Source organism: Oryx dammah, unplaced genomic scaffold (genome assembly GCF_014754425.2).
Source record: "Oryx dammah isolate SB20612 unplaced genomic scaffold, SCBI_Odam_1.1 HiC_scaffold_21, whole genome shotgun sequence".
Lineage (NCBI taxonomy): Eukaryota > Metazoa > Chordata > Mammalia > Artiodactyla > Bovidae > Oryx > Oryx dammah.
The window spans coordinates 8,759,027-8,785,168 of NW_024070205.1; the positions used below are offsets into that span (position 1 = coordinate 8,759,027).

Below are 26,142 nucleotides of genomic sequence, written 5' to 3' on the forward strand. Positions count from 1 at the left end.
GTACTCTTGCCTGGAAAATCCCATGGATGGAGGAGCCTGGTAGGCTGCAGTCCATGGGGTCGCTAACAGTTGGACACGACTGAGCAACTTCACTTTCACTTTTCACTTTCCTGCATTGGAGAAGGAAATGGCAACCCACTCCAGTGTTCTTGCCTGGAGAATCCCAGGGATGGGGGAGCCTGGTGGGCTGCCGTCTATGGGGTTGCACAGAGTCGGACACGACTGAAGCAACTTAGTAGTAGTAGTGGTAGTAAAGGCTGTTTCCTCTGCTAGAAATGTTCTTTCTTGGCTCACTCCTTTAGATTTTCTAAAATTCAATGAATTCTCTAGAGCCACTGTGAATATCCTACTTAAAATTGCAAACTACTCACTTCTAGAACTCTCAACGCCCCTTATCATGGCCATACTTTAAAATTTTCTTCTACAGCCCTTATCACCTTCTAATGCAATATAAAACAAAACTATGTTTTGTAATATAATACACTATAATGTGTATACATATACATACAAATAGGACAAGGAGTACATCATCAAGGCTGTATATTGTCACCCTGCTTATTTAACTTACATGCAGAGTACATCCTGAGTAACGCTGGGCTGGAAGAAGCACAATACTATATGTAGTATTTTGCACATATTTATTCATTTGTTTATTGTATCTCCTTTCTAAAATGTAAGCTCCACTAGAACAGGGATAGGGATATATGCTAAGAACAGTATCTTGCACATAGTAAGCATTCAATACATATTTGCTATTAAATGAATACCTACAATACAATCCAAATTTATCATGGAAAAACTTTAAGCAAGGGATTTCATCAACATGAATTTGAATTATTCATTTATATAGAGCTCAAGTGATCAGCGTAAACTCCCTCCCCAATATTTAGCATGATGCAAAAATAAAAACTCTCCTTCAGTTGTTCTTTATTCAGTTATTATTCACACAAATGCTACTCCCCTCAACTGTTCATTATTCAGATAAACGTTATTACTCTCCAAGATGGTGTAGTGGGAGTGAGTGGAACAAGAAAACAGTACAGCACTATTAAGTGGGATGCTCCAAGATCGGATGCAATAATGGTGCCGATTTAGTAGCACCTGCTACAGGAAGGAAGTTTGAAGTAACTAAGTATCACAACCTCTTTAAGATCCTAATACAAATACTTACAAGTCTCTAGATAGTGGACTTCTTGGAGAACTAATTATTCCTGCTGAGTAGTAAGGCAATCATTCACATGAAGGAAATATAGCTTTTCCCAACTTCAAAACTTTCCAAGTTTCTTTTGGTGGTGAGAGGAAAGGGCTAGTTAAGCCACTATTATTTAAACAATTTTGAAGCTAACTTTTTTGGTGGTTTCAGAGAAAAGTTACAGAGAAAGTTGCAAGCTTGAGCCTAATGCTACAATGAGGAAAATGCAAATGAGCAAAAGAATGCTCCATCCTTCTAAAGACTAGTCAGGCACAGGGCAGCCTGAAGCAGGCCTCGGCAGTGTGTCCTGTCTGGTATGAGGACAAGTGTGATCTAAAGGGTCAGTGTAGGGCTATATTTCTGCCTGCAGTTTAATGGGGTTTCAAAAAACAGTATCAAGAATTTATGTGGTTGGAAACGAAAACCTATCAAGAAAGGTTCACAGATTCAGGATGATCCCCTCGGGGGAAGAGAAGAGGACATTTCTTGTCTTTAACTGTAGCTCTTAAGATTATTTTGTGCAGCATCCTACAATTTACATTTTGTTTTCACATACATCATCTTGTTTGTGACTAAGCTGCTTAACAAGTTAGATAAGAAAATAATCAAAATGAGTTTTTCCATTTTAAATGAGTTTTAAACATAATTTTAAATAATTTTTATAAGTATAGACTTCAGATATATTAAATTTCAAAATTATCATCACGGCATAAAGACTATAGCTTTTTATTACAAAGCACAGATGGTCCTCAGTTTTAGACATGGTTGCAGTTAAGGGGAAATACAACAGAGCTCGCTGACTGGCCGTACCTTCAGGAAGCACAATCTGTCCCTGAAAATGTCCACAACTCAATTTCATTGTAATATCCAGAGTTGATGCAGCTTTAAAGTTCTTCCCCACACTAAACAAACCCCTCGGCAAGCCTGAAAGGAATATTCCTCCATTATAATTAATAAAATTGCTTCCTGTTTTATAAATATTCAAGGATTTTGTGACACAATAAAAGGAGACAGACAAATACATCATTACAGTAAAATGTTCTGATTATTATCACCAAGTCTGCACAATCTACTCCAGGGAATAAACTCAATTTCCCTGGGGTGGAATCAGAGATGATCTTGAGAGAACTGCATCTTAAAGAAAAAATCATCACAACACCAGAGGACAGGAATAACAGCAGAATTGGAATATTTGATTCAAATAGTAACTAAAGTACTAGTATTTTCTATTTTGAAACTTTTTAATCCATAAAATTAAAATGTTAGACTAGGTATTTGATGCATTTAAAATTTTAAAATCATACATTAAGGAAAATGAAAAATTATAATAATTTAAATATAAATCATTACTAATATCAGCTGCTGGCATGTAAAACAAGGTGTTACAAACAAACTAACATAAACACTATATGAAATAAAGAACATGTAACTAATGATGATAAAAAGAAGATGACATGTAATTTAAAAGAAAGATGTCTCTTTAAGTGTGTCAATTGGTCCTTATTAGATAGTGAACTTATTTTTGTGTACATTTTTTCAGCTGCTGAAAAAGCTCTGATTCTAAACTAGTTGGAAGGTAATATCATTTTTATTAGCTAACTCCAAACATTTCCTTTTTACTCCATCTTCAAACGATCTCTGTCTCTGTCTCGCTATCTCTTGCTGACTTTGAGGACATATTTTTAATAACTATTTTCTCCATGGGTTGCAATCTTTTTATTGACATCAAGCTGTGTTCTAATTCTTTCAGAAGAGATATCACACGTCTCTTTTGGCTTCTTTAGTTTCATGGGGAGCTTCCAGACAGAGTTTCTTGCATTAGTTTCAGCACTGGCATTTTCATATTCTATTTGTTCAGAAGTGCCTGGAACTCAAGTATTAAGTCTTCCAGTAAAAGCTTCTCCTTTCAATTCTCATTAATTCTTCCTCTTAAGAATTATGGAGACAGAGAAGAAGTTCATCTAAGCAAGTAAAACAGTTTGATTAGAAACTGTAATGCAATATAATATGTAAATAAATCAAATCATAGAAATTTTTAGAATAATGGTTTTATTCCAACAGAAAATACTGATCTTCTGGTACCTTAAAATATCGTAGTATATGAAACACTAAAATTAAAAAAAAAGAAACTGATATTGCATTGATATGAAACACTAAAATTTAAAAACAAGAAACTGATATTGCATTTCCTTGTAAGCTATTACATAGCTTACAAGTGATACGTAATCCACAGAATACAAGGCAGACATGCAGTTCAGTCCTGGTATTAAAAGAATCACAAATCTAGCAACCTGAAGTAGTTCAAATAGAAATTCAGATCTTTACTATACTCTCTGAAGAAAATCCCCAAGGAGAAATACTTATGTAAAACTTTATTAAAATCCACTTTCTTTATCCCAAATGCCTGGAACACATCAAAAGTCTTCTTTGTTCATTACCAAAGCTCTCAGAACTTTCATTTGAACCCATTATAGGGTGAATTTCTGTGTTCCCATTATCCTTTACCTTCCAGAAGTACCATTTGTTATTTTTTCACTTGTAACCCCTTTCCCATGAAGGTCCCCTGGGTCCTCAGCTTAAGGATGGAATGGGAGGTCAAGGGACTTGTTGTTCAGTTGCTAAGTCAAGTCCAACTCTTTGCGACCCCATGGACTGCAGCATACCAAGCTCCTCAGTCCTCCACTAACTCCCGGAGCTTGCTCAAATTCATGTCTATTGAGTTGGTGATGTTATCTAACCATCTCATCCTCTGCCTCGCTCTTCTTTTTGCTTTCAATCTTTCCCAGCATGAGACTTTTCCAGTGAACCAGGTCTTCACATCTGGTGGCCAGAGTATTAGAGCTTCAGCTTCAGCATCAGTCCTTCCAATGAATATTCAGGGGCAATTTCCTTTAGGATTGACTGGTTTGATCTCCTTGCTGTCCAAACGTCTCTCAAGCATCTTCTCCAGCACCACAAATCAAAAGCATCAATTCTTTGGCACTCAGCCTTCTTTATGGTCCAACTCTCACATCTTTACATGACTACTGGAAAAATCATAGCTTTGACTACATAGATCTTTGTTGGCAAAGTGATGCCTCTGCTTTTTAATATGCTAAGTTTATCATAGCTTTCCTTTCAAGGAGCAAGTGGCTTTTAATTTCATGGCTCCGGTCACCATCCACAGTGGTTTTAGAGCCCAAGAAAATAAAATCTGTCACTGCTTCTATTTGCCATGGTGATAGGACTGGATGGCATGGTTTTGGTGTTTTGAACGTTGAGTTTTAAGCCAGCTTTTTCACTCTCCTTTTTTACTCTCAAGAGCCTCTTTAGTTCCTCTTCATTTTCTGATATTAGAGTGTTTGCATATCTGAGGTTGTTTATTTCTCCCGGAAATCTTGATTCCAGCTTTTGATTCATCTAGCCTGGTATTTCAGGACTTGATGTAGGTCCTATATTCTCTTAAGGGGCAAAACTACATTGAGAAGGAGGAAGATAGAGAAGTAGCCTGAGGACACAATGCTGAGGGAGGGATTATTTTTTGCATTGTTCTTGAATATAAGAAACATTAAGGTGTTTATAGAAGGGGCCAAATGGAAAAAGAGACATTAAAAACACAGAAAAGATGAACTAGAATAAGCCACAGATGGAGGTCCTGGGCCTTGGCACATGCTGTTCCTCTCTTGCCCAGGACTCCCTATTTATGCCATCTGGGTGTGTGCTGCTTGTTCTTCAGGACTCAGAAATCAGGTCCTACAGAAAGTCTTACAGGATCCCCCTCCATGTTTCCATAGCTACTGAGACACATCCTAGTGTGGCCTGTATATAATGGCCTCGGGCACTCACAGATACTATCACTAAAGACCAGGTCTAGTTGATCCTTGTAACCTCAATCTCAGGCAGAGGATATAATGCACACAGTAGCAGGTTCTCATAACAATTGTTAAATAAATGAATGAATATTTTAAGGAGAGGAAGAGATGATCACACAACCATAAAAACAGGATAAGTCTTCTTTGAAAGAAACTACTTAAAACCATCATTTTCGTGGTCTCTGTTTAGCTAAGATAGGAACTCTGCATGCTCCCAAACAGAAAGGATAAAGGGAACTAAATATTCTACAATTTAAAATGACTGATTCCTAGAAGGGTGGGTTATGGAAGGTTCAGTTCAGTTCAGTTCAGTTCAGTTCAGTCTCTCAGTCATGTCTGATTCTTTACGACCCCATGAACTGCAGCACGCCAGGTCTCCCTGTCCATCACCAACTCCTGGAGTTCACTCAGACTCACGTCCATCGAGTCAGTGATGCCATCCAGCCATCTCATCCTCTGTTGTTCCCTTCTCCTCCTGCCCTCAATCCCTCCCAGCATCAGAGTCTTTTCCAATGAGTCAACTTTTCGCATGAGGTGGCCAAAGTATTGGTGTTTCAGCTTTAGCATCATTCCCTCCAAAGAAATCCCAGGGCTGATCTCCTTCAGAATGGACTAGTTGGATCTCCTTGCAGTCCAAGGGACTCTCAAGAGTCTTTTCCAACACCACAGTTCAAAAGCATCAATTCTTCGGCACTCAGCTTTCTTCACAGACCAACTCTCATATCCATACATGACCACTGGAAAAAGCATAGCCTTGACTAGACGGACCTTTGTTGGCAAAGTAATGTCTCTGCTTTTCAATATGCTTAATGCCCACTTCAAATCCTAGGTAGCCTACCTCAAATCCTAAATTATGCCCTTCTTCTTTAAGGCATTAAGATTTACTGTTCCAGAGAGTTAATGTTTTTCAGCAATAGATTATTTCATATAATATATATTATCTTATAGTTCACATGGGTCAGGAATTAAAGAGTGGGTTAGCTGGGTCCTCTGGTTCAGGGTCTCTCACAAGGCTGCTGTTACAGTATTGGCTAAAGTGAAGTGAAGTGAATTTGCTTAGTTGTGTCTAGCTCTTTGCGACCCCATGGACTGTAGCCTACCAGGCTCCTCCGTCCATGGGATTTTCTCCAGGGTAACTTCCTGACCCAGGGATTGAACCTGGGTCTCCCGCACTGTAAGCAGACGCTTTACTGTCTGAGCCACGATGAGCTGAGGATGTGGGTGCAGAGGTGACCCTAAGCACAGATGAGGAAATGTGAAAGGTGAGACAGGGGATGGAGAAAAGTCAGGAAGTGTGCTTTACCAAGCAGGATTAACAAGTAGGCTAGTAATGAGTGGGTTCCCCTGTTAATAGCCTCACTGAGGGTTCAACCCCACTGAGAATCCTCTGAGAAACCATGTGGAACACATCTAAATATTGTCCCTCTGGTGGTGAGGAGCCTGGGGCATTAATTCACCCACTCTATCCACAACTGGTTAAAGACTGTGACCACGGGTAACTCCCCCTCCACACTTGTGTGCTGCACCTGCCTATAACAGAACAAGCTCCCGTGGGGCCAAAGAGAGATTTCAGGCAAAGAAGAGAGACATGGAGCTGGAAGTAAACTCTCAGTGTGTGGAAACCATATTTGTGCTGCACTGAGGAGAGCCAAGGGGTTGTGAGGCAGGATACTAACAGTGTTTGCTACAAGTAGTTTTCCTTTGGATTCATGGAGAGGCTTATACAGTGCAGGGCGTTTAGTCTTTACTCTCCAATGTTGTCTTGTGGCTCAGCTGGAGAAGAACCTGCCTGCAATGTGGGAGACCTGGGTTTGACCCCTGGGTTGGGAAGATCCCCTGGAGAAGGAAATGGCAACCCACTCCAGTATTCTAGCCTGGAGAATTCCACTAACTGTATAGTCCATGGAGTCGCAAAGAGGTGGATACAACTGAGCGGCTTTCAGTCTCCAATGCTGTAATTCCACTTTTAAAATCAGTTCAACCCATCAGTAAAGAGATTCACATATCTTCAGTCTGTGATCTTGGGCAGACTGAAGTGGTAGTCTACTTCAATCCCTCTTCTCTGAAGGACACAGTGTCCTGGATATTCTCCCAGTGATCAGCAGTGCAAAGAACAGTTACACACAACTGATCAGAGGAAAGGATGGGAGCCTAGGAGATACTGAGTGGGCAGCTTAGGGGAAGTATGAGACTGGATCTTCCCCACAATCCCTACAGTGACTTCTGCCAAAGAACGGGTGATGGAGGCTTGGGTTACAACTGGTGGCAGTGTGTTTGATGGCTTGTGGCTAAGGATGGGGTTGAAGTCAAGAGAAAGGTCATCTATGAAGAATAAAAAGAGCCTAGTAATGGAGTTGGAGAAGTGAAGATGATGGAGAAAATCTGAAATAGCTCTTGTTGAAAATGAGAAGACTTTAAAAAAACAGGGTTGTTATAGGAGGTGTGGAGGGTCATACTGAGGATGGTGCCAGTTAATCACTAGGGTAGTAGTTTGCCCAGTGGCATAATTATCTGGAACTGGGCTCAGACCCAGGTAGAGATACACAAGGATGAGTGTCACCTTTGTGGGGTTTTTCTTACTGGTTACACCATTCATTATAATTTGTCCAACTGGTTATGGATTTTTGTGTCTAATTCTCCAATGGAGAGGCAAAGGGGTGTGTGACTAGACAGAGACCTTCTAACCCCTGACATTCCGGAATTATGTTTTTGGTTAAGTCTCTTTCTCTTACAAGATTATGAGCCTCTTAAGGCCATAGATTATGCATTATTCATCTTTGTGTTTCAAAATTATGATGCATAAATGTTTGTGGAATTATGATGGAATACATTTTAAAACCTCCAAATTTATTGAACATACTTTGTGATTTACTTGCTAGTTCAAACTAAGAAACTGAAAAAGTAGAAAAAAAATTTAAGAACCAGGAAAGCCATTTCTGCTTTATTAATAAATAGGAAGAAAAATATGAAGACTGAGTTAGTCTGAAAACCTAACAACTTAAGACACAACCAACAACTTAAAACCTAACAACTTAAAACACAACTTTTGACTTATAAGAAAGTTACAAATCTTAAACATTTGGCTGGTTAAAACAATTGTATGTATATTTAGTTTATTCCCTTCCATAGGAATTAGGAATAGTTTTATGTGTGTATATAGAAAAACATTATACAATTACATAAGACTCTTGTTTAAAATAGTATTATTCACAGTGAGGTGTTAAACTCCTAAGGCTATTCAGTGGTGGGTTCGCAAAACTTACAAAGCAAATACACCATTATCTTCCAGAAACGAGAGTGCTACAATGATTTTTCTTCAGCGAGTGTGGGAAAGGAGCAACCTGAGAGGTAGGTTGGGTTGATTATGGCTCTCTTAGGAATACACAGCATAGAGAGACTGTGATGATTTTTCATGTGTCGACTGGTCCAGAGGGTATCCAGATACTTGGTCAACCATTATTTGGGTGTTACTGTGAAGGTGTTTTTGGATGAGAGTAACACTTAAATCCTTAGCCTGAGTAGGCTCTTCTCCCTAATGTGAGGGGGTCTCACCCAACTTGCTGAAGACCTGAATACAACAAAAGCACTGAGCCTCTCCCAAGTGAGAGAATTCCTTTTGCTTGATGGCCTTTGAAATGGGACATTAGCCTTTTTCCTGCCTTCAGACTTGAGCTGAATCATTGGCTCTTTGGACTAGAACTAGACCACTTACCCTTCTGGGTCTCCAGCTTGCCAACTCACCCTCCAGATCTTGGGACTTTCCAGCTTCTATTATCACAGGAGCCTATGCAGATAGATAGATGGTGGGACAGTCACTAAGTTGTGTCCAACTCTTGTGATGCCATGGATTGTAGTGCACTAGGCTCCTCTGTCCATGGTATTTCCCAGGAAAGAATACTGGCGTGGGTTGCCATTTCCTTCTCCAGGGGATCTTCCTGACCCGGGCTTAAACCTGGGTCTCCTGCATTGCAGGTGGAATCCTGCACTGCAGGCAGATTCGTTACCAACTGAGCCACCAGGGAAGCCTAGATAGATAGATTGATCCATCTGTTTCTTCTTGGAAGAATCCTGATTAAAACAGAAGCCAAGAACATATATACCTGACCTGCTGAATTTGAAATGATTCTCTTCCTAAGTCTTCACGAGTATTTATTAATAGTAACTTCAGTAATTAAAATAATAACTATACCATTTCCAGGCTGGCCTCAAACTGAAATTGACATGACATAAAAATAAATTGTAGAATCCAAGAGGTAGGTAAATTCTCCTTGTATAAATTATTTCCACTTTTCTGTATGTTTAATAATTTTCATAACAAAACATTGAAGAAAATCATTTAAAATGTATAGGTTGTGGAAAGTAAAATGTTTATAAAGAGAATAAAGTAGAACAAAATTCTTACTAGGATTTTAAATAAACTGAGTTTAATTCAAATACCCCAATTCCAAAACAGCAGTAACAAGATGCCATCTCAGCAGATGACCTTGACCCTTACTTCACAGGTAAGAATGATACCTTTATGAAATACCCCAAATGTCCAACCACCACTCCTGCAAACTTGCTGTACAAGTATCTCTGTTTTAGCTTTCTTTAGTCTCAGAGGATGAGGAGTACCACCTCTTGGTCAAGACCAGTCCAGCCATCTTGTCCTTGTTGCTCCATCTCCAAAGTCTTGCTCCATCAGTTAATCCCTCTCTGCTTTTGTTTCTTCTGCGCCTTTCTCATTAATGGTTCCTTCCTCCACAATATGTATGAAATGCTTAAGAAATCTACTTCTCCAAAACATCCCCTTTGTCTCAGATACATAAGATGACTATTAATATTTTACAGAGATTCCTATTTAGAAGAATATTGGGCTTCCCTTGTGGGTCAGCTGGTAAAGAATCTGCCTGCAATGTGGGAGACCTGGGTTCGATTCCTGGGTTGCAAAGATCCTCTGGAGAAGGGAAAGGCTACCCACTCCAATATTCTGGCCTGGAGAATTCCAAGGACTATACAGTCCATGGGGTCACAGAGTCAGACAGGATTGAGTGACTTTCACTTCACTTCTGTTTAGAAGATTCTAGGTCTTCCTTGGGTAATGCTGGTCTGTGAAATGCTTGTTACTGATCAGAGATTGAGATAAGAACTTTCATCATAGTGTAAAGCAACTATTGGGTTGCACCAATGACCAATTTTGGCACCAGTGACCAATTTTGTGGAAGACAGTTTTTCCACAGACCTTGGTGGGGAAAAGGCAGGGATGGTTTAGGAATGATTCATTTGCATTACATTTATTGTGCACTATACTTCTATTATTATTAAATCAGCTCCACTTCAGAGCATCAGGCATTAGATCCTGGAGGTTGAGGATCCTTGGTCTGGTCTAGAACAATAATTATCAAACTACAGATCTTGACCCAAACTTCTTGGTAAGAATTGTTTCGTGGAAATTTTTAAATTTTTAAAACTGAGACATAGTTTCTTACAAAGTTGTGTTAGTTTCTGCTGTACACTGAAGTGAATCAGCTTTGATATGTACATCCCCTCACCGCCCCATCCCATCTCACCTGTCTGGGTCATCACAGAGCACCGAGATCAGCTCTCTGCACTATACAATAGCTTCCCACTAGCTGGTTCACACATGGTAGCATATATATGTCAAACCTAATCTCCCAGTACACTTGATCTTAGCCAAAAGGCCAAGAAGCGAAAAGTAGGTGGTCAAGAAATATATGGAGTAACAGGCAAATTTGGCCTTGGAGTACAAAATGAAGCAGGACAAAGGCTAACAGAGTTTTGCCAAGAGAATGCACTGGTCATAGCAAACACCCTTTTCCAACAACACAAGAGAAGACTCTACACATGGACATCACCAGATGGTCAATACTGAAATCAGATTGAATATATTCTGAAGAAGAAGCTCTCTACAGTTAGCAAAAACAAGACCAGGAGCTGACGGTGGCTCATATCATAAACTCCTCATTGCAAAATTCAGACTTAAATTGAAGAAAGTAGGGAAAACCAATAGACCATTCAGGTATGACCTAAATCAAATCCCTTATAATTATACAGTGGAAGTGAGAAATAGATTCCAGGTATTAGAACTGATAGAGTGCCTGAAGAACTAGGGATGGAGGTTTGTAAAATTGTACAGGAGGCAGGGATCAAGCCCATCCCCAAGAAAAAGAAATGCAAAAAGGCAAAATAGTTGTCTAAGGAGGCCTTACAAATAGCTGAGAAGAGAGGCTAAAGGCAAAGTAGAAAAGGAAAGATATACCCATTTGAATGCAGAGTTCCAAAGAACAGCAAGAAGAGATAAGAAAGCCTTCCTCAGTGATCAATCCAAAGAAATAGAGAAAACAACAGAATGGGAAAGACTAGATATCTCTTCAAGAAAAGCAGAGATACAGAGGGAACATTTCATGCAAAGATGGGCACAAGAAAGGACAGAAATGGTACAGACCTAACAGAAGCAGAAGATATTAAGAAAGGCGGCAAGAATACACAGAAGAACTATATAAAAAAGATCTTCATGACCCAGATAACCACGATGGTATGATCACTCACCTAAAGCCAGACATCCTGGAATGAGAAATCAACTGAACCTTAGGAAGTATCACTACAAAGCTAGTGGAGGTGATGGAATTCCAGCTGAGCTATTTAAAATCCTAAAAGATGATGCTGTTAAAGTGCTGCATTCAGTATGCCAGCAAATTTGGAAAACTCCACAGTGGCCACAGGACTGGAAAAGGTTAGTTTTCATTCCAATCCCAAAGATGGGCAATGCCTCAAAGAATGTTCAAACTACCACACTACTGCACTCATCTCACATGGTAGCAAAGTAATGCTCAAAACTCTTCAAGCGAGGCTTTAACAGTACATGAACTGTGAACTTCCAGATGTTCAAGCTGGATTTAGAAAAGGCAAAGGAACCAGAGATCAAATTGCCAACATCCGTTGGATCATTGAAAAAGCAAAAGAATTCCAGAAAAACATCTACTTCTGCTTACTGACTATAGCTTTCGACTATATAGATCACAATAAACTGTCGAAAATTCTCAGAGATGGAAATACCAGACCACCTGACCTGCCTCTTGAGATATCTGTATGCAGGTCAAGAAGCAACATTTAGAACTGGACATGAAACAACAGACTGGCTCCAAATTGGGAAAGGAGTATGTCAAGGCTGTATATTGTCACCCTGCTTATTTAACTTATATGCAGAGTACATCATGTGAAATGCTGGGCTGGATGAAGCACAAGCTGGAATCAAGATTGCCGGGAGAAATATCAATAACTTCAGATATGTAGATGACACCACCCTTATGGCAGAAAGTGAAGAGGAACTAAAGAGCCTCTTGATGAAAGTGAAAGAGGAGAGTGAAAAATCTGGCTTAAACTCAACATAGAAAAAACTAAGATCATGGCATCTGGTCCCATCACTTCATGCCAAATAGATGGGGAAACAATGGAAACAGTGAGAGACTTTTATTTTCTTGGGCTCCAAAATCACTGCAGATGGTGACTGTAGCCGTGAAATCAAAAAACGCTTGCTCCTTGGAAGAAAAGCTATGACCCATCTAGACAGCATATTAAAAAGCAGAGACATTACTTTGCCAACAAAGGTTTGCCTAGTCAAAGTTCTGGTTTTTCCAGGAGTCATTTATGGATGTTCAGAGTTAAAACCATCAAGAAAGCTAAGCACCGAAGAATTGAGGCTTTGTAATTGTGTTGCTGAAGGAGACTCTTAAGAGTTCCTTGGACTGCAAGATCAAAGACTTTTGAGAGTTCCTTGGACTGCAAGACTTCCTAAAGGAAATCAGTCCTGAATATTCATTGGAAGGACTGATGCTGAAGTTTTACTTTGGCCACCTGATGTGAATAACTGACTCACTGGAAAAGACCCTGATGCAGGGAAAGAGTGAAGGCAGGAGAAGGGGGCAAAAGAGGATGACTCGATAGACAAAGTTTGAGCAAGCTCCGGGAGTTGGTGATGGACAGGGGAGCCTGGAGCGCTGCAGTCCATGGGGTTGCAGACATGACTGGGCAACTGAACTGAATCTCCCAGTTTATTCAACTTCTTCTTTTCCCCCTACCCATGTCCACATCCAATCTGTGTTTCTATCATGCAAATAGCTTCATCTACATTATTCTTCTAGATTATACATATGTGCATGTTTGCATATTTCTGATAACTATTCAAAACTGTTAATTCCCCTTATCTCTGTGAGTATACTTTTTTTTGACTTGGGACTTGCCATTGAGTTGCTCTAGCCAATGGAATGTTACATGTGACATGACCAAAGGTTTGAAGAATTTTTGTGCAACTGGGCTTACTATTTTGTACCTCTGCCATTTTCCTAAGAAAAATATGTTCAGGCAGGTCCACAAGTATCAATACTAGGAGAGACACATGGGGCACAGTCACCCAAGCTAGATCCCCCCAGCCAGGATCAGTCTGTAACAGCTAACCACCAACCAACTCACAGACCCACGGGCAAGCCCTGCCAAGAGCAGCCATCACACCCTGCTGAGTCCATCATAGATCAGCTGACCCTAACCAACACACAAAAATCGAGTGAGAGAAATGCTTGCCTTTATATGTTCCTAAGATGTTCTCATGCAAAGAGTGGACTCATTGGAAAAGACTGATGCTGGGAGGGATTGGGGGCAGGAGGAGAAGGGGATGACAGAGGATGACATGGCTGGATGGCATCACTGACTTGATGGATGTGAGTCTGAGTGAACTCCAGGAGTTGGTGATGGACAGGGAGGCCTGGAGTGCTGTGATTCATGGGGTCGCAAAACTGAGCGACTGAACTGAACTGAAGATGTTCTGGCTGTTTTATTATAAAGAAACAGCTGACTGATACACATTTATGTCTCTATTGGGTTAACAATATAATGTTTATTGCAGTGGGTCACAAAAGCTGTGAAAGCCACTGGTCTAGAAAAGCACCATGTTTCTCTTGTATTCCTTGTTATTTAATGAACTTAAAGGAAATTCCTGTCTGGGAGTGGCTGCTTGCAGTAATAAAAAATGAAGGCAAACAGAAAATAGAGCTGAGAAGAGAAATGAAGTCTGTGTGGTGGGTGTGGGGAGAGACAGAGACTTAATAGCAATAAGCCTTTATTTTATATTGAGGTTTCAATATAAAATTGGCTGTTTCCTGTTGCTTTTTCTTTTGAGCAACTTTTCTCAAGTTCTAATCAATACAATGTGTGTGTTACTCGCTCAGTTATGTCTCTTTGTGACCCTATGGACTGCAGCCCACCAGGCTCCTTTGTCAATGGAATTCTCCAGGCAAAGATACTGGAGTGGGTTGCCATTCCCTTCCCCAGGGGATCTTCCCAACCCAAGGATCCAACCCAGGTCTTCTGTATTGCAGGTAGATTCTTTACTGTCTGAACCATTTATTAATACTATGAAGCCCTGGTTTTCACACTGGCATATATCCATTCTGTTTACAATCAATTTCTTTGCAGTATTCTTAGTTTAAATCACATATAAAATTAAATACTGGAAACAAAGATAGTTGTTTCTTCACAATTTAATTCAACCTAGAGTATCTTCCTATCCAAGCGTCTGCCTCCAATGCGGGAGACCTGGTTTCGATCCCTGGGTCAGGAAGATCCCCTGGAGAAGGAAATGGCAATCCACTCCAGTATTCTTGCCTGTAGAATCCCATGGATGGAGATGCCTAGTAGGTTACAGTCGACGGGGTCCCAAAGTCGGACACGACTGAGCGACTTCACCTTACCTTACCTTCCTATCCTACCCGTTATCATTACATCTCAATCTATAAAATGGTAAAGGCTTCACAAAGGCTTCAAATATTTTATAATTAGAACACTTTAGTTTCAAAACACAATTCATGGCCCAGAAGTAATGAGAATAATTTCTAATAACTGCCTCAGCTCCCATTATTATAAATTTTATACTTAACATGTTTCCAGTACTCCACATTCAGGTGGCTACCTACCAGATGAGGGTTACGTGAGTAAGAACTATGGGGTGAGTCACCCACAGTCAGGGACAGTAGAGGAGGTGAAGAAAGGCCTCTTGAAAACCAACAGAAACATTCCCAGCATTTGGAGCTGCTATAACCAGCAAGTGTTATAGAAGCTACAGTAACAAAAGAGTGAAGGTTATCACCCTAATAGTGAAGGAAGACAATCTGCCTTCTTTCTTCTTCTTTCTCCCTGGACTCACTTCGAAGGAGTGAGGGGAGAGTCCCATACCTACTGCAAACCCCACAAATTCAGCCTACACTAAATAGAATCAAATTACTCTACAACAGAAAGTAATGGAGTTAGATCAAGATGTATCAATAGGGGGAAAAAAGCATGCACACAGAAGGTAGACTTTTTGACAACTACCTTTTAGAAATCGGGTTTACATCCTAATAAACTGAAATTCTTTGGGGAACCTGTTTCATTTTATTGTTATTTCTGGGGGTATTTCTATCCAAATAAGGGACTATTGTATAGATTCCAGTTGCCATCTCCTTGGTCAGTTCTGCAGAAGCTCTTTGATTTTATTTCTACTCTCTATATTTAATAATAACTAACATCTGAATATTTACTATGTGCCAATGACTGTGTTTCTGTCAATGTCTAAATACCAAGTTTACAGATTATTCTATACATTATATTTAGATTACTATCTCCAATCTCCAAAAATTTATTTTTGGAGCCCCTAATCTCATGAGCAGCATGTTTCTGAAACATTTTCAAGTTACTTTCTAAAATTATTTCCACAAATCAGTCTAGTGTTAGTTTGTATCCATTTCAGAGGTTGACACTTCTAATCTTACCCCCAGATCCACAGATTACCTCACAACTTGGATCCTAGTGTTCCCTAAAGACTGATTTTAATGAGTGGTCTTTGAAACACCTTTTTTAAATAAGAAAAATTGATTTGTGAATTCTCTTTTATAATGTGTGAAACCAAGAGAAAGTGAATGGCTTAGTAAAGGATACTCTGTATCAGGGAAGTGTGTCAGCCGATGAGTCAGCCCTAATCTTCATGATTCCTTGGACTATAGCCCACCAGGCTCTTGTCCATGGGATTTTCCAGGCAAGGATACTGGAGTGGGTTGCTATTTCCTTCTCCAGGGGATCTTCCCGACCCAGGGATAGAACCCAGGTCTCCTGCACTGCAGGCAGATTCTTTTCTGAGTTACAGGGGACAGAGTTAAAATGTAAACTTTAAATTGTCTAGTATTTTCCTCTTATTTAAATTTAGCCAAACAAATCATTAAAAAATGTTTGTATGATTTAGACGTTTGGCAAAACTGTTTAAATCACCTACTTTTAAAGACTGTATACACATTTAAATGTAATTCTCCTAGACAGATAACAATCTATTTTTAAAGACATGGAAATTTCATAGTCTCCTTCCGTAAACAATTCCAGAACTAAAATATTCTTCTAGAAAATGCTTGTTACAGCTAACTACAAAATTCATTCATTAAACAAACATGCACTGTGCACAGGTATTGTACCCAATGCTGAGAATATAAGTTAAGACACTGTTACTGCTCTTAAAGAGAAATTCCACTTAACAAAGGTACAAATGTCCACAGTCAAGTCATATATGTTAGGTAAGAAAGTGAGAACTCAAAAAGCTCTCAAAAGGTTCAGGTAAACTAAGTCAGGTGAAATTAAATGGCAATAGAATCAAATTCATTTACTGATGGCGGGGGTGGGGAGGAAAGGGGGAAAAAAGGAAAATAAAAACCTACATGAGGGAGAGACCAGGCTAAATAAGAAATGTAAGCCATGAGAATGCAGCTGATTCCAGATTTAGTAATCATGTTCCCAAGAAAGCTACTTTTAGGATGGATTCGTAAACATAAGGTGTAAAGAAAAGGGGTCCAAATATTTCCAATTGACTTTGCAGCAAGTAGCCCTCAGTGTCGCAGGTGTCCTACGTACAGACTAGAGCATGTTAACAGGACAACGGAAAAGGTGAAGGATCTGAAAACAGTATCAGAATGATGATGTTTACCCTCAAAGAAAAGACAAAGCAGGACATGAGTCTTTCAAATATTTAAAGGACCTGTGTGACAGAAATTGCTAGCTACCCTTTCAACACTTATTTTTTCCTTCATCCTTATCTATAGAGCCCTGATTTTTAGCAGAGCACTTTGATGGCCCTCAGCCTCCTTGAGGTTAGTGGCCATGCAACTAAATTCTGACTATTGATAAATCAACAAAAGTGGTATGCGGTACTTTCAGAAAATCTCCTTTAAGAGGAGGAGTATGCCCTTCTGCCTTTCTTCCTGTCCTGCTGTGAGGAGTGTCATCCTGATGACTGGCCATCCAGCAGCTACTCTGGATCACAAGGGCAAAAGAGACAAACTAGGAACAGAGAAGCTGTAGGAAAGGAGCCTGGGAGCCTGACAACTTCATGGCAGTTGTCACTTCAGCCCAGGACTTTCTACTTCTGGATATTTTTACATGAGAAGAAATAAATTTTCATTTTGTTTAAGACACTGTTATTTGGGGTTTCTCTTACATGTAGTTGAACTTTAGGTACAAAAAAAGGATATTTTCTAAGACTCCGACATCTTTAAAAAATGAAATGATCCCTTTTGTGATGCAGTTACCAATCTCTGTACCTGTTTAAATGGAGGCTGTAAGACAAACATCAGAAGTGGTAAACATTCCAGGGGGTAAAGAAAAAGTGGGTTACCAGACCTCTAAAATTCCTGTCAGCTCTTAAGATTATATGGTTTCCCCGCAACTTCTCACTTGGGGATGATCAGTGGCTCTAAAAAACAAACACACACATCTCCTTTTTTCTGTTCAAAACGTAACTGGACTATGCCCACTAGACTCAGCCCAACACTGTGTAGCACAGTGGTGGGCAGTCTTTTGGCTATGCTGCCTGACTCTATCTTGGAGTTAAATTTATTCCAAGACAGGCACCTCTAAAGTAAAAATAAAGAAGTGTGAAGTGTAGTTGCTCAGTCATGTCCGACTGTTTGTGACCCCATGGACCATAGCCTGCCAGGCTCCTCTGTCCATGGGATTTTCCAGGCAAGAATACTGGGGTGGGTTGCCATTTCCTTTTCCAAAAAATAAAGAACCAAAGAGCAAATCAATAAACTCTTCAGCAAAATTGCTGTCATAAAGACAGTCATGAGCCTGGAAATGAATAAACCAGGATCCCTGTGGAGATCCTTCCTGTGTGCCTAGCGTAGTTGGTTAATCAAGATGTAGCCCACAACTACCACCCTGCTTAATTTTTTTTCCTTTTATGCAATGAAGGTAACACCCTTATCCCCTTTCCATCTTTCCTCTTCCATTCTGTTCTCCATCTTCTAACAGCTGTAACTTTTACTTCATTTTCCTTATTACACTGTCTTCAAATTACTGTTCTGTAATTATAATTACCTGTGCTTTGTCTATTAAGCGATTTTTTAAACATTTTTTCCTTGAAACAGTAATACACACACATGGCAGGAGTCCAATTTTGAACAGAACACACAAGAGATAAAGCCTCCCTTTCATCTCAGAGTCTGACACCCCCATCTCTTGAGATAAACAGTTTTCAAGCACTCTTGAGAAATAAGCTGAACATGAATGTTGTTAAGTTGGCTAAGTTGGGTCAAACTATACTGTAGCCCGCCAGGCTCCTCTGTCCATGGGATTTCCCAGCCAAGAACACTAGAGTGGGTTGCCATTTTCTTCTCCAGGGGATCTTCCCAACCCAGGGATTGAACCCACGTCTCCTGTGTTACGCATTGCAGGTGGATTCTTTACTGCTGGGCCCTAGGAAAGCAAACATGTAAAGGCAGCTATATATATATTCTTAAGTATTTTCTAGAAACACTATCATCTTTTACATTTAGGTCCACAAGCTATTTTGTTGTTCAGTTGCTAAGTTGTGTCCGACTCTCTCCAACCCCATGGACTGCAGCACGCCGGGTTTCCTGTGCTTCACCCTTTCCTAGAGTTCGCTCAAACCCACGTTCGCTGAGTTGGTGATGCCATCCAACCATCTCGTCTTGCTACCCCTTCTCCTGCCCTCAACCTTTCCCAGCATCGGGGTCTTTTCCAATGAGTTGGCTCTTTGCATCAGGTGGCGAAAGTATTGGAGCTTCAGCATCAGACCTTCCAATGAATATTCAGAGTTGAGTAAGCATCAAGTATATTCAAATGACCCATCATCATTTATTCAAACATCCTTTTTTTTTTTCCTCATCACTACAGTATCACCTTTGCAAAATTAAAATGTTCACATAATCATCTGTTCGGGAATCCTATTCAGTTCCATTGGTCTACTTTCTAATATCTGATAGTATAAATCCCCCAACTTCATTCTTGTTCCAGATTGTCTTGGCTGTCTTTGATCTTTATAATTTCCACATACATTTAAGGCTCAGCTTGTCAATTCACTCACACACACCATCTGCTGGATTCTAGTAGGGATTAGCCTAAATCTATATAGATCATTTGGGGAGAACTGACACCTTTACAAAATTAAATCTTCTGATCCATGAGGACAGTATCTGTAAAGCTACTAATACTTGGGTCTTCTCTAATTACTATCAACAGCACAATTTTCAGTACAGACTTCTTATATCTCTTTCATTAAAATTTATTCCTAGGTGCAGTGGGCTGGATGGTGCCCCAAAGACATTAGGGCCTAATCCTTGGAAACTGTAAGATGCTTATTTGGAAAAAGCATCTTTGTAGATATGATTAAGGATCTTGAGACAAGGAGATAATTCTGGATTATTCAGGTGGGCCATACATGCTAGCAGTCTCTATATAACAGCGTGCCTGCATGCTAAATCACTTCAGTCATGTCTGACTCTTTGCGGTCCTATAGACTGTAGCCCGCCAGGGTTCTCTGTCCATGGAATTCTCCAGGTAAGATTACTGAAGTGGGTTGTCATTCCCTTCTCCAGGGGATTGTCCCAACCCAGTGATCTAACCCACATCTCTTTTTGTCTTCTCACTTGCAGGTGGGCTTTTTCCCACTAGCACCACCTAGGAAGCCCCCTATATAACAGACAGGAGGAAAATTCTAGACACACAGAGAAGGCAACGTGAAGATGGACACAGAGGTTAGAAGTGACTGTGGCTTCAAGCCTAAGAATGCCAGCAGACAACAGAAACTGGAAAAGGCAAGAAACAGATTCTCCCCTCAAGCCGCTTGAGTGAGCTCAGCCTACTGACACCTCAATTTCAGACTTTTCGTTTCTAGAACTGTGAGAGGATGAATGCATTTTAAGCTACCATGCTTGTGGTAATTTGTCACAGCTGCCACTGGAAACTAACATACTAGTTATTCAATATTTTTTGTGCATTCATATATGGTAAAACATAAAAAAATTTAATTTCCTAATTGTTTAGTGGTGGTATATAAAACTAACCTTTATATACTGACTGTATAAACTTGCTAAATTCATTAATACTAAGTTTAAAAATTTTATATAGACTATCGTGCTTTTTTCCAAACAACAGGTTTATGTATTTCTTTCTAATCCTTATATTACCTTGCTTTTTTACAGTCACTGGGATGCCAGTACAACAGTGAATTATATCTCTTTTGACATCTTGAATTTTTAACTATGAAAATGTAATGTCTGTTCCAAGGTTAAAATATAATGTACATATTAAAAAATTTTAATATAGTAAAAAAAAGCAGTCAAACAAAATAATCAATAGCCTTCTAGTTAACAAATCCAAAGGCCTTTTCTTAAACCCCTCTTGTGACTCTGCATCCTTCAACACTGTTTATGATCCCTTCTTAATGCTTAATTCTTCCTTGCCCAGATTCTTTTTTTCTGCCTCTAACCCCTTTTATAGACATTCCTCAAATTTTCTTAGGCCTTTTCTCTGTCTATACTGTCTTTGTTAACTGTTGGGATATCATTTTAAGGCCTATGATTATTCTTCAGAACTCTTCTCTTCAGGGGCAACAGAAACTTGTTTTTCCTTCTTTTAAATGCCATACTCAAACACCCATTCTTCTCCCTAGAGAAATGCAGTATTCCATGCTGCACTCAAGGAAATCGTGAAATCTTCCCACTTTAAGGGTTTTAATAAATAGAAGTGAGTTATAGAAGTTCCCAAATCTTCACAATATTTTAGCCCTTGATCTACAGACAGAAACTCCTTTCTGAAGAAAAGTGGCTGAAAGGTACTGGAATGCTGGGGTGTTAGAAACCTGGCTGGCCAAGCAGCTTCAGAGTGATATGTATCTTTGTGAATTCACTCAGTTTAGGGTCTGGCCTTTGTGTTACAGGACCAGACATGCTGAACCATGATCATTAGAACCTGTGTATGAAAACCAAAATACCAGTATGCTAATTCACAATGAAAAAATGTAACTGTCAAGGGAAATGAACGGCTATTCATTTCATTTGGCCAAAATGTTCTCTCCCTGCAGAAAAAATTATATGGGAATTAAAATAACATTTACAACTGTGTTTGTTAAGAAAGGAAACAGAATAAAAGGTTTAGTTGTAAGCTTCAAATTTTTAATGGAATCATATCAGGTTTTGACAAGGAAGATGAAACTACCTCTACTACCAGAACCAGACAGGTTTTTGTAACTGCTCAGGAGACTTTCCCCTTTAGACTGGGGACCCTGACAAATATTTACCTCCCAGGCTTTTTCTTGGCTCAATTCCTGATTTACACGTTCCTCCTTTAAGGATGTTATTTCTTCCAATGAAGACTTCTTCTGGCCAGAGAGGCTTCTTTCCGTTTTGATCCATTCTGCATTGATCTACAATAGAAATCTTCCAGGACAATTTTAAGTGTTTGACATAATACCTTACTGTGGACCCCAAACACCGATCTGCATACATCTCCGTACTAAATGTTCACAAGAAATCCTCATTTCTATTTACTGGTGAGCCAAAAAAAAAAACCCCAATTCTTTAAAATGAAGAAAATCTTAAGTAGCCCCCCAAGGCCAGGCAGCCTGGCACACAGCAGACGTCCTCAAATCTGGCGAACGAAAAATGCAGTTCCTATTCCTCGTACCTAACGCAATTCAGGAAAGCATTACAGAGCAAATCGCCCTGCCAGGCTGGAAACCCCGCTAGACTGCAGCTCTGGGCTCACCTCCGCTCGGGGCCTCCGCCCTCTCCAGAGCTCGGCTCCGGGCCTCGACCACAGGTCAGCGCGCTGAGAAAGCGCCAACTGGGCGAAGATCCCGCCCCAGTTTTTATTTCACCACGGACAACGCCCACTCCCCTAAGTAATGAAACAGAAAAAACGAACAAAAGAAAGGAAAAGGTGAGACAAGGCCGACTGAAGAAAAAGGTTTTTAAAAACAAAACACTGTTTGGTGATACACAGCTGCAGTGCTCGGTACTGGAAACTCATCTCGGCAGCCTCAGCCTCTCCAGGAAATCAGGCCCCAGTTCTGAGGTGCAGACCAAACTACCGCGTCCAGAGGGTTAGGACCGGGCCCCCTCCTTCAGCCGCCCGGGCCTCGGATCCCCAAGGCCGCCCCGGCTCCTCCGCCCGACTCCACCGCGAGCAAGCGCGCTTCCCACCTCGACGCCGGCGGGGAAGCCCTGAAATCCGGCGGCCGACCCTCCGCGGCATCTCAAAAGGGCCGCGCTCCCGCGGCGCCCCCCTCAGAAAAGATTAAAGGGGCGGGGGCCGCTCTCTGAGGCCTCGGGTAGGCGACGGGCCTCGGGTAGGCGACGACCCTCCCGCAGGCAGACCGCGTTCCTTCCGCCCTGAGAGGGCAAAAGAGTCCCGAGGCCTCGCGCGCACGCCTCCGCCCGCGCTCCGCAGCGCCCCCTAGGAAGGAAGCCCGCCAGGCGGCCGCGCCTCTGCGGCGATTTTATTAGCGCTCGGTTGGGGTTGCCCGGTCGGTCGGCGAGCGGGGCTTCCCCGCCCCTCCCCCTCCTCTCCAGCGCACCCCCCCCTCCGCCCTCCCCCGCCCGGCGGCCGGAACCTCCCTGCGGGGCGGAGTGATACCGGCGGCGGCGTAGAGCGCGGCGCGGACGAGAGGGGCGGCGGGCGGAGGAGGAGGGGAGAGAGGCGGGGCCGGGGCGGGTTGTTGTGAGGCGACTGCGCTGCTGCCGGACCGGGGCGGTTATGGCGGCTCCATATTAACACCCTCCTCCTCCTCCTCCGCCGGCGCCGCCGTCTCCTCCTCCTCCTCCTCTCCTCTCCCGCCCGCGCTCGGAAGCCATCTCCCCCTTCCCCCTAACGCCTACCTCTTCCCCCCTCACCTTTCCCCCTCCCCTCTTCTACCATGCCCGGCATGATGGAGAAAGGGCCCGAGTTACTGGGGAAGAACCGATCGGCCAACGGCAGCGCCAAGAGCCCGGCGGGCGGCGGTGGCGGCGGCGGCGCGTCGTCCACGAACGGCGGGCTGCACTTCTCGGAGCCCGAGAGCGGCTGCAGCAGCGACGACGAGCACGGTGGTAGCCTCGAACTCCTCCCAGCCGGCCCGCCTGCCCCCCCCCGCCCCGTCCCTCTCTCCTCCCCTCCCCCAGCCCCCTCCCCTCCCCTCGCCGAGCTCCCGCCCGCCCTCCCCCTCGGAGCCCGGGCGCTGCGGTAGCCTCGAACTCCCGGTGCAGTGCACCAGCACCCCCCCCCGCACCCCCACGACCCCCGTCCCTTCGCCCTCCACCAATCCTCCGCCCTCGCCCGCACCCCGCCTCCCCACCGCACCTCCAGCTCCCCGCCCCCATCCGCTGCCATCTCCCGGAGTGCCCGGAGTTAATATCTTCCCATCCACCCGCCGCTTCTTTTCCTCCCCTCCTGCAATTTTCATATTTTATTAAGTATTTCTTCCTTTCTTTTTTTTCTTTCCTTCCCCCCCCCCCGCCCCCCGTCTTTCTCTCTTCTTTTTTTTTCCCTTCTTGACATTGCTTTGCAGATGTTGGGATGAGAGTCGGAGCTGAATATCAAGCTCGGATCCCCGAATTTGATCCAGGTAAATCTGTTTGCTTAAGCAAAATCCTATCTTCTTCCCCCCGCCCCCACCCCCATCTCCTTTTCTGGGACTGGTTTAGGGTGGAAAGGGGTAGAGGGCGGACGGGTGGGGTTGGGGTCCGGGTGTGCGGTTGGGAGGAGATGCGGGGCTGGGATGGGCAGGCATCTCTGGCGGGAGGCTGTCATGTCACGCTTGGCAGGGCTGTGACACAGGGCGTGTGGGGAGATGCGTGCCTTGCAAGGTTAACATGGTTCCCCTGGAGGCCACTTGCCCGCTGGTGGCATTCACCTTTCCACTCGCCTTGATCCCGGAGTGAGCGGAGGGAGACGGCCCTCGGTGGAATCGGGGGGTCGGAGGCCGGGGGTGGAGCGGCTGCGGGCCCCAGAGCTGGAGGAGCGGGTGTGCGGGCTGTGCGTGGAAGAACCCTGCAGATGTCAGTGGCCACCCGACCCAGCCCCCGGGAACCCAGGGCCGCGCTCCGCCCTGGCGGCGATCCCCGGGCGGCTGTCACCGGCCGAAGCCGAGGGCGAGCCCTGCCTGACCCGCGGGCGCGCACACGGGATTTGCTTTCTTTTTTTTTTTTTTCCCCCTTTCTTTTTTGGCTAGGTGGTGTAGCTTTGGTGGCGACCGCTTTGCAGAGTAGGAGCCGCGGAGCGAAAGGGATTGGGGGAAGAGGGTGGGGAGAAGCCAGAGGCACACCTCGCTCCAGAGCCAGCCCCGGGGAAGTGAGACCACAGGACAAGTGACCGCAGCTGCCAAGGAGACATTTTCTCCCCGAGCAGCCAGGTTCCAGCGTCCTCTGCCAGCCCGGCTTGCGGGCTCCCTGTCTACTTTTCTCCAAACAGGCTCCCTGGCGGTCACGGGATCTCAGCCTGGTCGGGGATTGGGCGAGAGTTCCGCATATGGAGGCGCCCTTGTTGGAGCCTCTCGGAGCGGAGCGTGTCTCCTCCTCCCCACCCCACCCCAGACCCTCTTCAGTTCAGGCTTTGGGCAGGCTTGGAAGGGTTTTGTTCCCCCCACCCCCTACCCCTTGCACTTGGTCAGTTCCTTGCCCATTACCCACTTATAGTAATGTCGTGTCTGTGTCGAACTCTTGAATTCTGTATTAGATATTAATGGGGCTTGTATTTTCTTAGGGAAGATAGCATGTTTCTTTGCTTATAGTTTTTCCGTGGGTATTTTCATTATTCTGCCCATTGCTGCGATGCAGAGTGATATTTACCAACCGTTTAAAGATGTTTAGGGTTTAGGCATCTCTTCTAAAGGAAAGGGTAAAATAATAAGAGGTTAAAATAGGATTGTCAGTGCAGGCTATTTTTCAGTAGATAAAGACAATGATACAGGAGTGCTTACTAGGTCAGAGTTGCCTTCTGAATAACATGACTCTTCATAAATTTTATTCAGAAGCTCTCAGTGTGTGTGCTGGAGGGCTTCAAATAATTTTAAATGTTGTGAAACAAATTTTCTTTATTTATGTAGCTAGTAGGTGAATAGCACTTCCACATGACTGCTGCCTCGGGTTTTAGCTTGACATTTGGAAGCTTACTCTGGCTTAAGACTGAATTAATCACTCAGGTCTTCTTTTTGTGCTCTGAGCAAGTCACTGGCCCTCCCTAAGCCTCAGTTTCCCTAGCTGTAAAATGGAAATAAAAATAGAGAATTCTTGCTAAGGTTATATGAGTGGGCAAATGGCAGTACTCTTTGGAGGTTAAATTATCATTCTTAAATTATCATTCCTCATAATCGTGAGGAATGATTCTACATATCTTTATATCTTTCTGATTTGGGGCCTTCCTTGACTTACCGCTTTTTTAGAAATTGATAAACTTATTACCCAGTTAGAACTCAGCAGCATAATAAACATGGCTTTTTGTCCCATTAGGTACGTTTATATTTCATAAACAACAAATAGACACAAGTTGATGAGGGGTCTTGTGTTAAAGAGCTGGACTTCATGCTGAAACAGATGTGTGCAGGCCATGACCTAATCCCTGTAGCAATTTTGGGAACAGATTTCAAGCAAAGGAATACTAGAGCCAATTTTAAAGTTAGAAAAATAGCTCATTTAAAGTGCAGAGTACTTTTTATGTGGTTTCACATGACCACTATTTGTATTACTCAATTTCCTTGATCATCATATTTTTGCATATTTTGCCTAAGTGGAATATTTGAGGGAAAAATCACAA

General features: G+C 42.5%; 1 protein-coding gene and 1 long non-coding RNA gene across 11 annotated transcripts in view; one reads left to right on the plus strand and one right to left on the minus strand.

Annotated features, from left to right (window-relative positions):
• Positions 1-621: 621 nt before the first annotated feature.
• Positions 622-24,358, minus strand: LOC120880034. Of its 8 annotated transcripts, XR_005724948.1 has the most exons (5): positions 23,247-23,457; positions 22,120-22,251; positions 21,653-21,791; positions 8,756-8,827; positions 622-3,153 (listed from the first exon to the last, which is right to left on the minus strand). It is a non-coding gene; the product is annotated as an uncharacterized LOC120880034 (long non-coding RNA). The 8 variants fall into 8 exon arrangements; XR_005724942.1 differs by lacking the exon at positions 23,247-23,457 and having other exon boundaries at positions 22,120-22,908; XR_005724947.1 differs by lacking the exons at positions 622-3,153; positions 8,756-8,827; positions 23,247-23,457 and adding exons at positions 18,447-18,807; positions 24,245-24,358.
• RCOR3 (REST corepressor 3) overlaps positions 23,023-26,142 on the plus strand; it is a 52,669-nt gene continuing 49,549 nt past the window's right edge. Inside the window, exons 1-2 of one of the 3 annotated variants that reach the window (XM_040263104.1) lie at positions 23,023-23,438; positions 23,900-23,956. In XM_040263104.1, coding sequence (XP_040119038.1) covers positions 23,270-23,438; positions 23,900-23,956 — 226 coding nt within the window. In that variant the 5' untranslated portion in view covers positions 23,023-23,269. Of the gene's footprint in view, positions 23,442-23,899; positions 23,957-26,142 lie in introns of all 3 variants that reach the window. The other 2 variants (XM_040263103.1, XM_040263102.1) reach the window with 2 other exon arrangements.